At 36.9% G+C, this 12171-nt stretch overlaps 1 protein-coding gene across 5 annotated transcripts in view; it reads right to left on the bottom strand.

Annotated features, from left to right (window-relative positions):
* Positions 1 to 12171, bottom strand: part of COL11A1 (collagen type XI alpha 1 chain) — a 167428-nt gene that overhangs the window by 9279 nt on the left and 145978 nt on the right. For all 5 annotated transcript variants that reach the window (XM_019473101.1, XM_009283198.2, XM_009283200.2 and 2 more), the window contains 4 exons: positions 6228 to 6281; positions 5692 to 5799; positions 5555 to 5608; positions 900 to 953 (listed from right to left, as the gene is read on the bottom strand). In XM_019473101.1, the coding sequence (XP_019328646.1) occupies positions 900 to 953; positions 5555 to 5608; positions 5692 to 5799; positions 6228 to 6281 (270 nt within the window). The remainder of the gene's footprint in view (positions 1 to 899; positions 954 to 5554; positions 5609 to 5691; positions 5800 to 6227; positions 6282 to 12171) is intronic.

The following is a 12171-nucleotide window of genomic DNA, read 5'->3' as shown; positions in this document are numbered from 1 at the left end:
GCAGGGGGGTTGGACTAGATGACCTTTAGAGGTCCCTTCCAACCCAAACTATTCTATGGTTCTATGAAATTAGAGCTTTCAAATGTCATCACTGTTGCTAGACAACAAATAACCTGAAAACAAATTATTCTGAAAGCATATTCATTGTTGTTAGTTGGCATTTAGACTTGGAGATTATTTGCAAGCTGTGACCGCTTATTCAGTGAAAGAGACCTAAGTGCAACACAGTCCTTACTGAAACTGATACAGGAATAACAATACCTGTGGGTACAAATTTCATACCAACTTTCACATTTAGATGCTATAATCTTATTATAGAGTTGCACATTTTTTCCCACATGTAATATAGCCGTATAAACAGCTGATCCAAGCACATAAACAGAACCTGAAATTCACATAATATAATCATATTCATTTCCCCTTCTCTATACAGTTTTCTCTGATACACAAGCAAGCAATTGCTGGGACTCCATTAGAAAATGCTATCCCAGATGTCTCAATCCATTAGTTAAAAAGAAAGTACTACAGCTGTTAAATATTTACATTTTGTTGTTTTAAAATAAAAATCTCGAATACTTTTTATTTCTACTTACTTTGTTTTTGTAAAACCAACAGTTCTCTTTACATCAATGTCTTTGGGATTTTCATTGCAAGGAAGAATCGTGTGGTCGATAGATTACCACACAGGCAGCAATCTTTTTCTTTCTGTGTATCTCCAGGGTATCAGATGTGGCTTAAAACTTCATGATTACTGTTAAGGCTATGGGAAGCTGATTGATAGACGTGGCAAACTGTCTTGCTTTCTGATACAGACACCCTAGTATTTCTTTCTGCTAATTTTATACAGACTTTTAGACTGGATCAAAATTACAAAGGCACAAACAATGAATAAAGTATACCTTCTCTCCTTTGGAACCTGGGTCTCCTTTCAGGCCAGGCAAGCCAGGTGGACCCTGAACAAATCAAGGGAAGTAATGTTAAAATAAGTTTTAACATGCTGCACAGATCATGTTTTCTTGAAATATTATTAAAGGCAGTGTAAGTCAAAGTGCAGAGTCATTCAGTGGTTGATGGTTGTGATTGATGGCATGTGATTTAGGGCCCAAGATGAAATGTATGTTTAAAAAGGCATCATGATGCTACTGTAGCATTTAAATTACTTTATAATTAGAAATCTATAAAGGTTTGTATGATTAGAAACCTATGAAGCAGAGGGTCAACTAAATTCTTAAAGAGCACTGAAAGCATCCAGTGAAGCAAGTGATATTTAAAAAAATATTCAAATAATTTTTTGTTGATTAGCCTAAGCCTAATTTTGATTGTGGTTACATTACATGCTTTCAATTATTACTTCCACCTTAATTGCTGTACCTTATTTCAGTTGCTTAGTTTAGCCCTTTCTTTCATAAGACGGTGGAAGGTATCCTCTTACTTGTTTTCTCCCAGTTTACTACAGCTCAGTAAGATTTCTACAGAATATAAATCAGGTTGCTTATAATAACTGCTCCTCAATGTTGTTTTGTTGGAGAACTACCTCATATTTTGTTTCAGCACTCAGGGTGTTATCTTGGGATTATGGTTTCCTTGACTTGCCACCTGAAATTCCCGTATGACCATGAATAATGCATTTAAATCTGTATTTTCTAAATGTTCAAGTCTTTTCTACTCAACATTGCAAGCTTACTTAATGTGATCTAGGTGTGCTAGCTCCACCGACATGTACAAGCTTGTGGTCTTTCGTCACTTTTGTAAGTGTGATTAGTTACACAAATTACTTAGGTTTTGCAATACTGGTCTGGGCAATCCTAAATGCTTTTAGGAACTGCCTCAGTCTCTTTGGGCCTCCACTCCTCATTTGTTGGATAGGGATAATACCCTTACTTTACAGAGGTGTTAAACTGATACCTTGCTAGGTACTTGCATGGTTCACATCGTATAAGCAGCTTACAATTTTTAATTTGTATTTACAAGCCATCCTTTCTGCAGCACAGTAAAGACATATGTTACTTCACAAAACTGAGGAAGAAATCCTCTTTATTGTTTTATTTGCAGTTGTCCCTAAACATTACTCCATGCAGCTAGATTTCTGTAAACAGAAATATGCTGGGGCAGGAGACAGAGCTGTGAGCAACCAATATAGGGTCAACAGAACCATTCTACAGGCCCTTCCATATTTTTGGGGTGGGTGCGGGGAGGGCACAACCCAAAACACTCATTTTTTTTCAGGTGGTTCCAAAGTAAGCTGAAGCTTAGAGAATCTGTCGGAAAACTCCACTGCAGTCTTGCTACCTGGGAAACTATTGCGAAGGATAAACACATTCGCATGGATAGGTCTCACTTTCTGCACATCCCTTGCAAAAACCACTGAATAATCTTGTTATAACTTGACACAAGCTTCTTTTCCCTGACGGTGCTTTTTTTATCTTTACTGGGGTCATAAGAGCAATCCATTAAAGACACTGTTCTACCAATAGTCAAAAATACAGCTGCATAGATGGCGCAGAAAAAGCTTGTCAAAATCTCCTTGGTTTGTTTTTTCTCCAGCTTTTTTTTTTTTAATTATTTTAATCCTGATTTATAATTTTAGAAGAATTTTGAGGGATTTGAGAAATCTTCTGAGGTTCATAAGAATGGCAGTGCTGGTTTTGTGCAATTTGTACAGAATGAGGTGAAAAATTCAGGCCATGCAGTGCATATGCAAGCACAGAAAAGGCATTCACTTCTCGGAGGCTATTAATCTCACACTGAACATGCATGCACTGGGGGAGAGCTGCTAGACCAAGTCAGTATCTCATCACTACTAGTCTCCTGCTGGCAGTGGACATCTGTGAAGTTATGATATGGCTAGCAGTAATAAGCGACCTTTTCAACCTGGCACAGATTCAAAAGTGCCATAACACTTCACATATAAAATATTATTCTGTGCGTATCCTTTCCATCTCTACTTCAGGATATCATTAGATGCAAAAGCCTAGGCAAATACATAATTCATGAATGGAAAGTGTAATTTTTAAGCTTTTGGAATACAGAATCAGACATTTTCACCTGCAGTGTGTTGTGCTCTACTGCAAATCTGCTTTCATATTCTCCTCCTGATAGCAATCTACTGCAGAGGGAGGGAGGGGAAGGAGGGAGACTTAACCTCAGCAACTTTTACATATAAACTTCACTTTCTCAAAATCCAAAATAAAGTTTAAGTTGCAGCAATGCATCTCAGAAAAGTTCTTGTTGAGCTGACAGGAAGCCTGTGCATTTGGGAGTATATGGTTCATTAATACACTCAGCTTCAGATTTGAATTGAATATTTAAGTGCTCAAATGTTGGAAGAGAGCTCTTCTGATGATGTATTTGGAGGCTTCTGGTGACTGACATGTGGGAAAGGGATGTTTATTACTGCTGAATAATTGTTCACTGGCTTTTAGATTTTGGGACAGAATTGTAACTGAGGAGATCAGTTTTCCGTTCCCTGATTTGTGATGGGGCACATCATTTAATCCCTGATTTGTCCCCCATGCATTTTATTTGTAAATAAATGTGATGGGGCACATCATTTAGAAACTATGGTGGTGGCCTCATCATAAACTTTTTGGAGAGAAGAGTTTTTTTGTTATGGGTTTAGCATAATTATTATGGTTTAGCACAGGGGAGTCCTTTCCCTTGCAGCTTCTCATTCATTGTTCCCAACCTCTGACTTATAAGCAGTATGTTATCCATGAGACTTTAGACAAAATTACAATGTTAAAATGAAGGGCAGCAAAGAGCTATAGTGTAAGCTTCCCTCAGCACATTATTTGCTCACTACTGTTTTCTAAGAAACAGAGAAAAATGAAATTATATGTAGGTGCCATTGTAATAGCATCTATAATTACATACACAGGTTAAGAAATTGCGTGTTTGGAACATTTTTGGAAATGTAAATAGTTACCCAAATACTTTCACCCATTAAAGCATTTTCACTCAATGAAAGAAAAGGCAATTGCTCACGTTCACAGGGGCACATGAACGTGAAAGATTCGTTTAGGGTAAATGTCTTCATTTATGCAGCATTTCAGTTTAAATTCCCCATTTTTTCCACTTTCATTTTTATATACTGGAAAAGTCTGATATGGAAATTTTATAGCTGATGTTCAGACCCTGAGTTCTCACTGGGGAGGCAGGAATGCTCTTTGGAAAGATTTTGAGTTCACATATATAGCTTAAGCGCAAAACCTTTCATTATTAAGGCTACCCAAGGACCTGTATCCTTTGTATCCTCTAAATCCAAAGGAACAGAGGATTTCCTTCACACTTCCTACTCACAGCCTTCCTTTTCCCCTTTAAGAACCACATCATTTCTGAAGTAGACGAATGCTCCTTATTGCCCTATTCTCTTAAAGTAATCTGATTGTATATGTTGGCATAGTTAACCTGGCCAAAATAACGGAGTGGATTTTACTTAGGATGTGGTAACACTGCTTGCAAACTGTAAACTGCCTTGAAAGTGTAACGCTTGTTTATTTTTTTCCACCAAACTGTAACAGTCCATGTTTTGTTTCGAAGCTTTTCATTCCCAATGTGTCACTCAACTGCGATGACAGAGGTGAACTCTACTTCAGTGAGTTTGGAGAGCAAGGGATATGAGATCTTTCCACTAAATTGGATCACCTTTGCTTGACATGTGAAGAATTAACCTGCTGGCCATATAGTTTAGATTTGAATTTCTGCACATAATGCTGAATAAGAACACCAATATTGTGCAATTTGTGCTCACAGTGTTGGTTTTTCAGCTTGTTAGAAAAGATACACTAAAATAGCAAGTGTAAATAGAAGCAATGATATAATTTGATAATATGTCATCTATAAGCTTCCCTTGCTTTAATCATATTATTAACACAGAGCAGAACTGTGCTATGCCCTAGATGCCCTAGAAACTGGGAGCCTGGTTCATTCAGACCCTTTTAAACACTTCGGTCATGGATTATATTTCGGCCCCCTGCCACAACGAACAACAGACATGATGCTGCTGTTCATTTTTATAAAACTAGCGTGTTTTCTTCTTTACTAGAAGTCCCCTTTTGGCCCTACTTCTGATTTAATTTTTTCTTTCTCTAAGGAATAGATATGATCTAAACTTCTACCCTACGAATAATGTTTTCCTAAACTAGCAGTCATTAAAATCAATAGATGTACAAAATTTACCACTGCTAAGGAAACAAAATGATTTAAGGTATTAAGCTTTGCTGATGTGGGGACAGAAGTAGATTTTTTGATTGTAAGCTTCATTCATTTTATTTTTATTTTTAATGCTATTCAGGGGATTTCAAGAATTTGGTTTTACACTGCCTTATTCCACTTTTTACCTGGTATAAATCAGCAGCATTCAGCACAGCTGCCTACTAAAGTAGAGCAGTAAAATGATGGCAGTTGTGTATCAGATTTTACCAGCACAGAAAAATAGTGACTTTGTGCTAAGAACTGACTTGTATGTTCATTTTTCTGTAAATGCACAAACACGTTAATGGGATATTTTAAAGGGTGCTTTTTCTGTTTTGGCACTGAAAGAAAGGGTACTCACCAGAGGCCCAGGAGGGCCATCCTGACCTGGCGCTCCAGGTAGACCTTGTTCTCCCTAGAAAAAACAAAGTTTGCTTTACCAGAGGATATACAAGAAATGCAATATTTAAAATATTATTACATGCTCCGCTTACTCACCACAGGGCCAGGAATGCCCCGGAGACCCTCTGGGCCAGGTTTTCCTGCAGGTCCCTGTGGACCAACTGGACCTGTTTTTCCAGGAGCCCCTTCTGCACCAGGTTCACCCTAGAAAGAACATAAGCAACAGGTCAGAGAGGAAGAGCTGACAAAGCTTGGCACCGTAGGGATAGACAAGCTGCAAAGCGAGAGCAAAGTCTCCTCACTCCATTTTTTAAAAGCTGTTCTAAAACAGTGTTCTGCACAGGACAGTTTTCTGAACAAAATTTTGATAGCTTCATATGAAGATGCAGTGCCGGCAAAGCATGCTCATCTTGCTTTTCCGCAGGGGTGAGCCAAGTTGGGCCTGCACTGGTGAGAATCCACCATGTACTCCATTATATATCGCTACCAATTCTGGGTCTTAATTTGGATTTTACGGTTTACCTATTATTACTTTGATAAGTTTCACACTCAGTGCATGATAAGCAATTTACTTTTTATTTATATATAGTTTACATTTCCATGCTCCTGAAAAAAAATCTTGAATGTATTACCTTTGCACCTTTTTCACCTTGTCTGCCTTCAGCACCCGTTGCTCCAGGAGGTCCCTGTAAAAGACAGAGACTGAGCTCATAATCTCAGTTTTCTAAAATATTACCAGTGAAAAAATTCTGAAAGTGCAATTTACACTGTATTAATAAGTAGTAAATGCTAACAAAAGAACATTAAATTTCTTTCTTGTCATTTTATTCACAGGATGAAAATCCCAATCTGTCATATCAGCTCTTTTTCCCTTTATAAAATTTTCTGGCAGTTTAGAATATCTAAAGAGAATATACATCACCTAACACCTCTGATATGATGAGGTTAACAACAAATAAATAGCTTGGAAAAACTCAAAAGAGGATATAAAAGTAAAAGGAAAAGAACAATGCTAGTTTTCATATACAGTAGCAGTTTTAAACTTGCTTTGCACTGGCTTCTATCTATTCACTGTAGTTTATCCACGGATTCCAAAAGGGCCTGTCATTCTACAGTGCACAGAATGGCATATACTTCTTTATTCTCTAAGTCAGGGGTGGGCTCGGTAAGCCTTTTGATTACACTTGGACAGCCAAAAATCGATACATGCTTTAATATTATCCAGTAAATATGAAAAGGAAAAAACAAAAATCACATGACTAGAGGTTGTAAGGAATGAAATGAAGACACTGACTACAAATAGCTCTTAGTATCAGGTCTCCTGCTATTGCCCTCCAAAAGCTCTGTTTGACTAGGAAGATAGAGCTCGGTACTGCAAGAGGATGTAAAGATGGGATAAGGTTCAGGTGAAGGCCACAAAACAGGAGTCGCAGTCGTCTGGCAGCATGGTGACTACCTATTGCTGATGTCACCCATCTTTCATTTTCTTAAGGTTTCAGTGAAAAATAAAAGGGCGTTTTTCTCCTCCAAAACATGAAGGGCGGATTTTCAGGTCAGGGAATTAATATTCATAGCTTCAGTTATGAACTGAAGCAGTATCTAGAATCTAATGTACTCTTTGAAAATGGTTCTCTTATATATACACTTAGTTTAGAAAAGAGGCACTCAAGATAATGGACCAACTGTTTTCCTACAAGGTTAATTTTTAGCCTGGGAAATGTCTTTATTACAAGTTGCTATTTCTTGCCAATCAATGAGCAGCTTAAAGCAAAAGCAAAGAACAGTGGCTATGATCCAATACATTTTCTGAATCTATAAAACTTACTGCCTAAGACTCACCTGTTCATTAATGCAACAAGCAGTTTGTTATGTAGAAATAAAAAAAAATGTTCTAAGGACCAGCAACGAGAAAAATTCACTCATTTCCGTTTATTTACTGCTCTTTACTTCATAACAATAGCCAAAAAAATGCAGGCCCCTAGAAGTAAAGCACTAAAACACATCCTTAATTTTACAGACAAGAACTGTTCTTCCAGTCAAGCACCTACCTGTATGCTTTGTCAGCTCAGGGCTTTGGACCACAGTTTGACCTAATAGCAATTTTTTATACTAGAGCTGAAATTAGCCCGAACGTTTTATAGCCTGATATATTTCACCATCCACTACTATTGGCACATACCTTGAGCAACGCCACCAGTTTAATTTTCCAGGAATTAAAATAACATTCATTTTATAACTATTTACACAGAAGTATATTAAGATCATTCATTTGCTTCTGAAATTAAGCTTTCTCCAGGGTGGAACTGAACATCTGCAGTACTGTGTGAACCTTTTGGCCAACAGAGATGGTTCAGGCTTTCCATCAAAGGTAATGCAAAATGAATTAAATTACCCACAGTGGAATTTGGTCATTTGTTGTGGGTATCAACAGGTTGTTCTCTTTGGTATTTTTAAGAGCTGTAAGTGGTAAAGGACTTAGTTTTACCTCTTCAAAATACAGAGAAGCTAAAGAGCCCTGGGCAGTCTGGTCCAATTGCTGACTCTCTAAAACAGGAAGAATAATTTAAATCACTACTGTTCCAATAATAATCTCTGATGTATATACCCCTTTGTGTAGGTTGCAATTGGTTGGGGGATCGAAGTTTGCAGAGATAAAAGGAAAAATTATTAGCAGGTATATAAATAAACTCAGGAACATTTTGGAAACAGGACTTTTTTTTTTTTCTTACATGAATTAATTTACATGCCCATTGTCTTTACTGCTTGAAAATTCCTTTTACTCAAGTTCCCTTATGGATGATAACCTACCCTACCTAAGAAACTGAAAAGGGTTGAGTGTGGTAGTTTGTATTTGGGAACTACGGTCTCTGCATAATCTAGAAATGCAGCTGCAACATGAATTAGCAGGGCTAAAACCACTGTGATCGCGAAATTACAAATACAATGAATCATGATTGCTAAACAAAGGGGGTGCATTCGTTATCAAACAGTGCCGATGCTGCACCAAGCGCAAAGCAGCTAATGAACTGCTTCTTCTAACAGGCTGTGATTGCTGGCACGGCACAGATGGTGCTTCTACAGAGATAGACTGCTAATTATTATTTATCTTACCTTCCTACACTTGAGTTGGAGTGTCTGGTAAATTTTAACTGACAGAAAAGATCTCAAGAACACTAATTTTAAAGTAATGCACGGCTCCCCACCCTCACCACCCCAGCTACCACGGTGATTTTTATGATCAGTAGGCTTCAAGTTTGGACACACTGCCCGATACATTTCATGCAGAACTGAGAAGACAAAAGAACTCATACAGAAACAAACTTGTCCTCGATTTTTGCTGCATGAACCCATTGGACATTTTTGTCTGCTCTTCTATATTTCATAATTTAACTAAAATAATATAAACTGTTGTTTATAGCTGTCTGTCCTCTGACTAAAAACATGATTTCCAACACAGAAAACCGTTACCACATTTCATCAGTCTGTTAAGGTAGGAACCTGGCGTATTGTTAGTTGTTCTGTGCATTTTCAATAAAGAGAGAAAATCGGCTTAATTTTTAAGTGGTGTGTGCACCCTGCTGAGGCAGTGTGATGCTGTGTGAGCCAAAATGGAAAAAAACCTCATTCCTAGAAACACTTGGTTTTTTCCTAAGTTATTCAACTTTGTATATAAAGGCAACTAACCAAATAAACTTTTGCTTCTCAAAATTTAGAGGCTGGTTTTGTTGCAGTATTGACATCTGCTCTTTTATTGAAAGCAGACAGTATGCCCTCCAGTTTAGAACAAAAACATGTATTAGTCTTGCACTTTAAATTCTAACATTTTCAGATTGATATATGGAGCCTTATGTGTATGTGATGTAGACATCTAATTGACTCTAATAAAGAAAACAGCCGAACAGCAGAAAACACAGCTGAAGGGCCTAGCACACTGAAAAATTGAGAGGAACATCAGCAAGAAGTACTATCCTGTGTTGATTTTTATTGATTGTATAGGTTATTTGTTTTAAGAATGAATGTTGTTTGATGGTGTCTTTTCAACTACTTCAAACTAGAGGTACTACCCAGTACTCCATGGCAAAACAAAACAAAACAAAGTCCCAAATGCATGCGCAAAGAATTAAGTTTCAGGTGAAAAATTGAGAGGAACATCAGCAAGAAGTACTATCCTGTGTTGATTTTTATTGATTGTATAGGTTATTTGTTTTAAGAATGAATGTTGTTTGATGGTGTCTTTTCAACTACTTCAAACTAGAGGTACTACCCAGTACTCCATGGCAAAACAAAACAAAACAAAGTCCCAAACGCATGCGCAAAGAATTAAGTTTCAGAAAAAAAAAAAGTAGCAACATAACTGTAGAGCGATTCAGTCTTTGTAGACTGAATGTAGACATTTCTAGATAAGCAGGCATTGGATCAGGAGGCCTTTTGAGATGTTCCACTTCTCATTGATCACAACTCACTTATCTCCTACATTGGAAGGAGAAGCTGGAAAACATTACACCTCTTCAGAAGCACAGCCTTCACACAGTATGCTGTTGGTCAGTGCTGATGCTGTTAGGAGCAACAGGAAAGCTGTACAGCTGAGAACTCTCACTGACAAGCCCATAGCAATTTGTGAACTCCTTGGTTGCCTTAGAGTGCTCCAGCAATAAAGTTAACTTTATAACGCAGTTTTTGTCTTCAGAACATTTAAGAACACTTCAGAAGCCACATCCTTCTGTCAGGTTGGAAGTTTCATTCTTCTCTTTTTGCAGATCGAGAAGTTCAGACAGCAACATCACAAATGTTTAACACGCATATAAGGGGAAAAGGACTAGAAAAGGGGTTGCTGGTCCAAAGCTGTACTAGACTATTTGTCCGTTCAGCTTGAAATGTAATATATATACATGTAATGCCTCAAGTTTTCCAGAGAATCTAGGCTGATTTCCACCAGCGGAGAACTTGTCATGGGATTTGATGATGGAAAGCCCACAGTGAGAGGAAGATGTCCTGATGAAGAGCAGCCATTCTCAAATCAGACAGAACTGGTAAGGCTAGAGTTGGGTCCTGGATAGCTAGGAAGTCAAGTCAGCTATCTGCTGTGGGCTACCTCTACCAAAAAACCTATCGTGCTGGATATTTTTATAAATGTAAAGTAAATACGACAGCCGATGAAGTGGTAGCCACTGTGTCTAGCCTCTGAGGTCTTGATTTGGCAAGATGCTTAAACGGGCACTGAAATCTGCAAACTGAAACAAATGCATGTTTCCTAGCAAGCTTGTATGCTATGTTGAATGAGGAATACTAGGCAAGTTGATCAATTTTTCAAGTAGCTATAACAGATTTCTTTAAATAGTATAAGTTTATTTTAAAAGTTCTTTCATTTGCATCATAAGGCTTTGATGGCTTAACATAAAATATAATTTTTGGAAACAAAATATATATTTAACTGCTGCTGAGCATTCCTCAGAAAGATGATACAAAACTGTTAGCATTGGCCAGCTAGAATGCTAAGTTTAGGACTAAAATATTGTAGTTTAATTGCTCAAGTTTTCCCGTCTATAGTTATGAAAGAACATATACGTATATAAAATTATATTATGCAATTGAGAACTTCATTTTCTGTTTGACTTCAATAACAATTATGACATGCTTTTACTTCTACACTGTTCTCATTCACATTCTGCGACCAGTATTCCGTTTTCTGACTATTCCTGCCTAAGAAAGAGTAGCAAATGCTTCTACGTACATTCCTTTTATTTAGAACTATATCCTTTTTGGGGGTTACCAAGTATAAGAAAACTTTTTTTAAACCAAAGGAAATATGTTTTCCCCAAATACTTCCAACATTTATTCCTGTATTTTTATTGTTAGTATCTTTTCTTATTAAAAGTTATAAAACAAGATAGAATTTATACAGAATAAAAACCTGTCCTGACTAACCAAGTAAAGCAAGGTGTATATATATATATTCTTGTATATAGGAAATACTGAGCATAGTCTTTTACTTCATTGACAAGATACTCTTTAAAAGAATTACTATTTTCTGAATTCATTACAGGGCATTTTATCACTGAATTTAAAAATAGAGTTTAGTCAATACTAAACTAGTCCCTGAAAGACTGATCCAGTGAATAAGTATTTTTACATCAGTTGGCATTTTGGGCATTGATCCTTTCTCACATTGAACTAGAGAATTTGGCCTTCCATTTGTTAATGAAAAAAATCACTTCAGCTATATGTTTCCCTTGATAGATTTCATAGCTCTAATTTTCTAAACAGTATGTGCACAAATCCATGCTAGATTTGCTTGCATGGACAATTACTATGATTACTTGCACCATAACTACATAGATGTATAAAGCCTCCTGCGCATGTATTTATCTGATCTGGTACACGCAGAGATCATTTCAGAAGACAGGAGCTGTAAAATATTAATTATGATTTAATGAAAATTAAAAATAATCAAGAATAAATGTAATCACTTTGAGAGACTATCAGTGACTATGTCACAAGGTTTGCCCTTCGCAGATTATGTTTTTAGCCTATAAATATATATATTTTTATATATAAGTAAATATATGTATATATTTA

Source organism: Aptenodytes forsteri, unplaced genomic scaffold (assembly GCF_000699145.1).
Source record: "Aptenodytes forsteri isolate BGI_AS27 unplaced genomic scaffold, ASM69914v1 Scaffold181, whole genome shotgun sequence".
Classification (NCBI taxonomy): Eukaryota; Metazoa; Chordata; class Aves; order Sphenisciformes; family Spheniscidae; genus Aptenodytes; species Aptenodytes forsteri.
The sequence above is the reverse complement of the archived record's forward strand: the minus strand, read 5'-3'. Positions and strand labels throughout refer to the sequence as shown.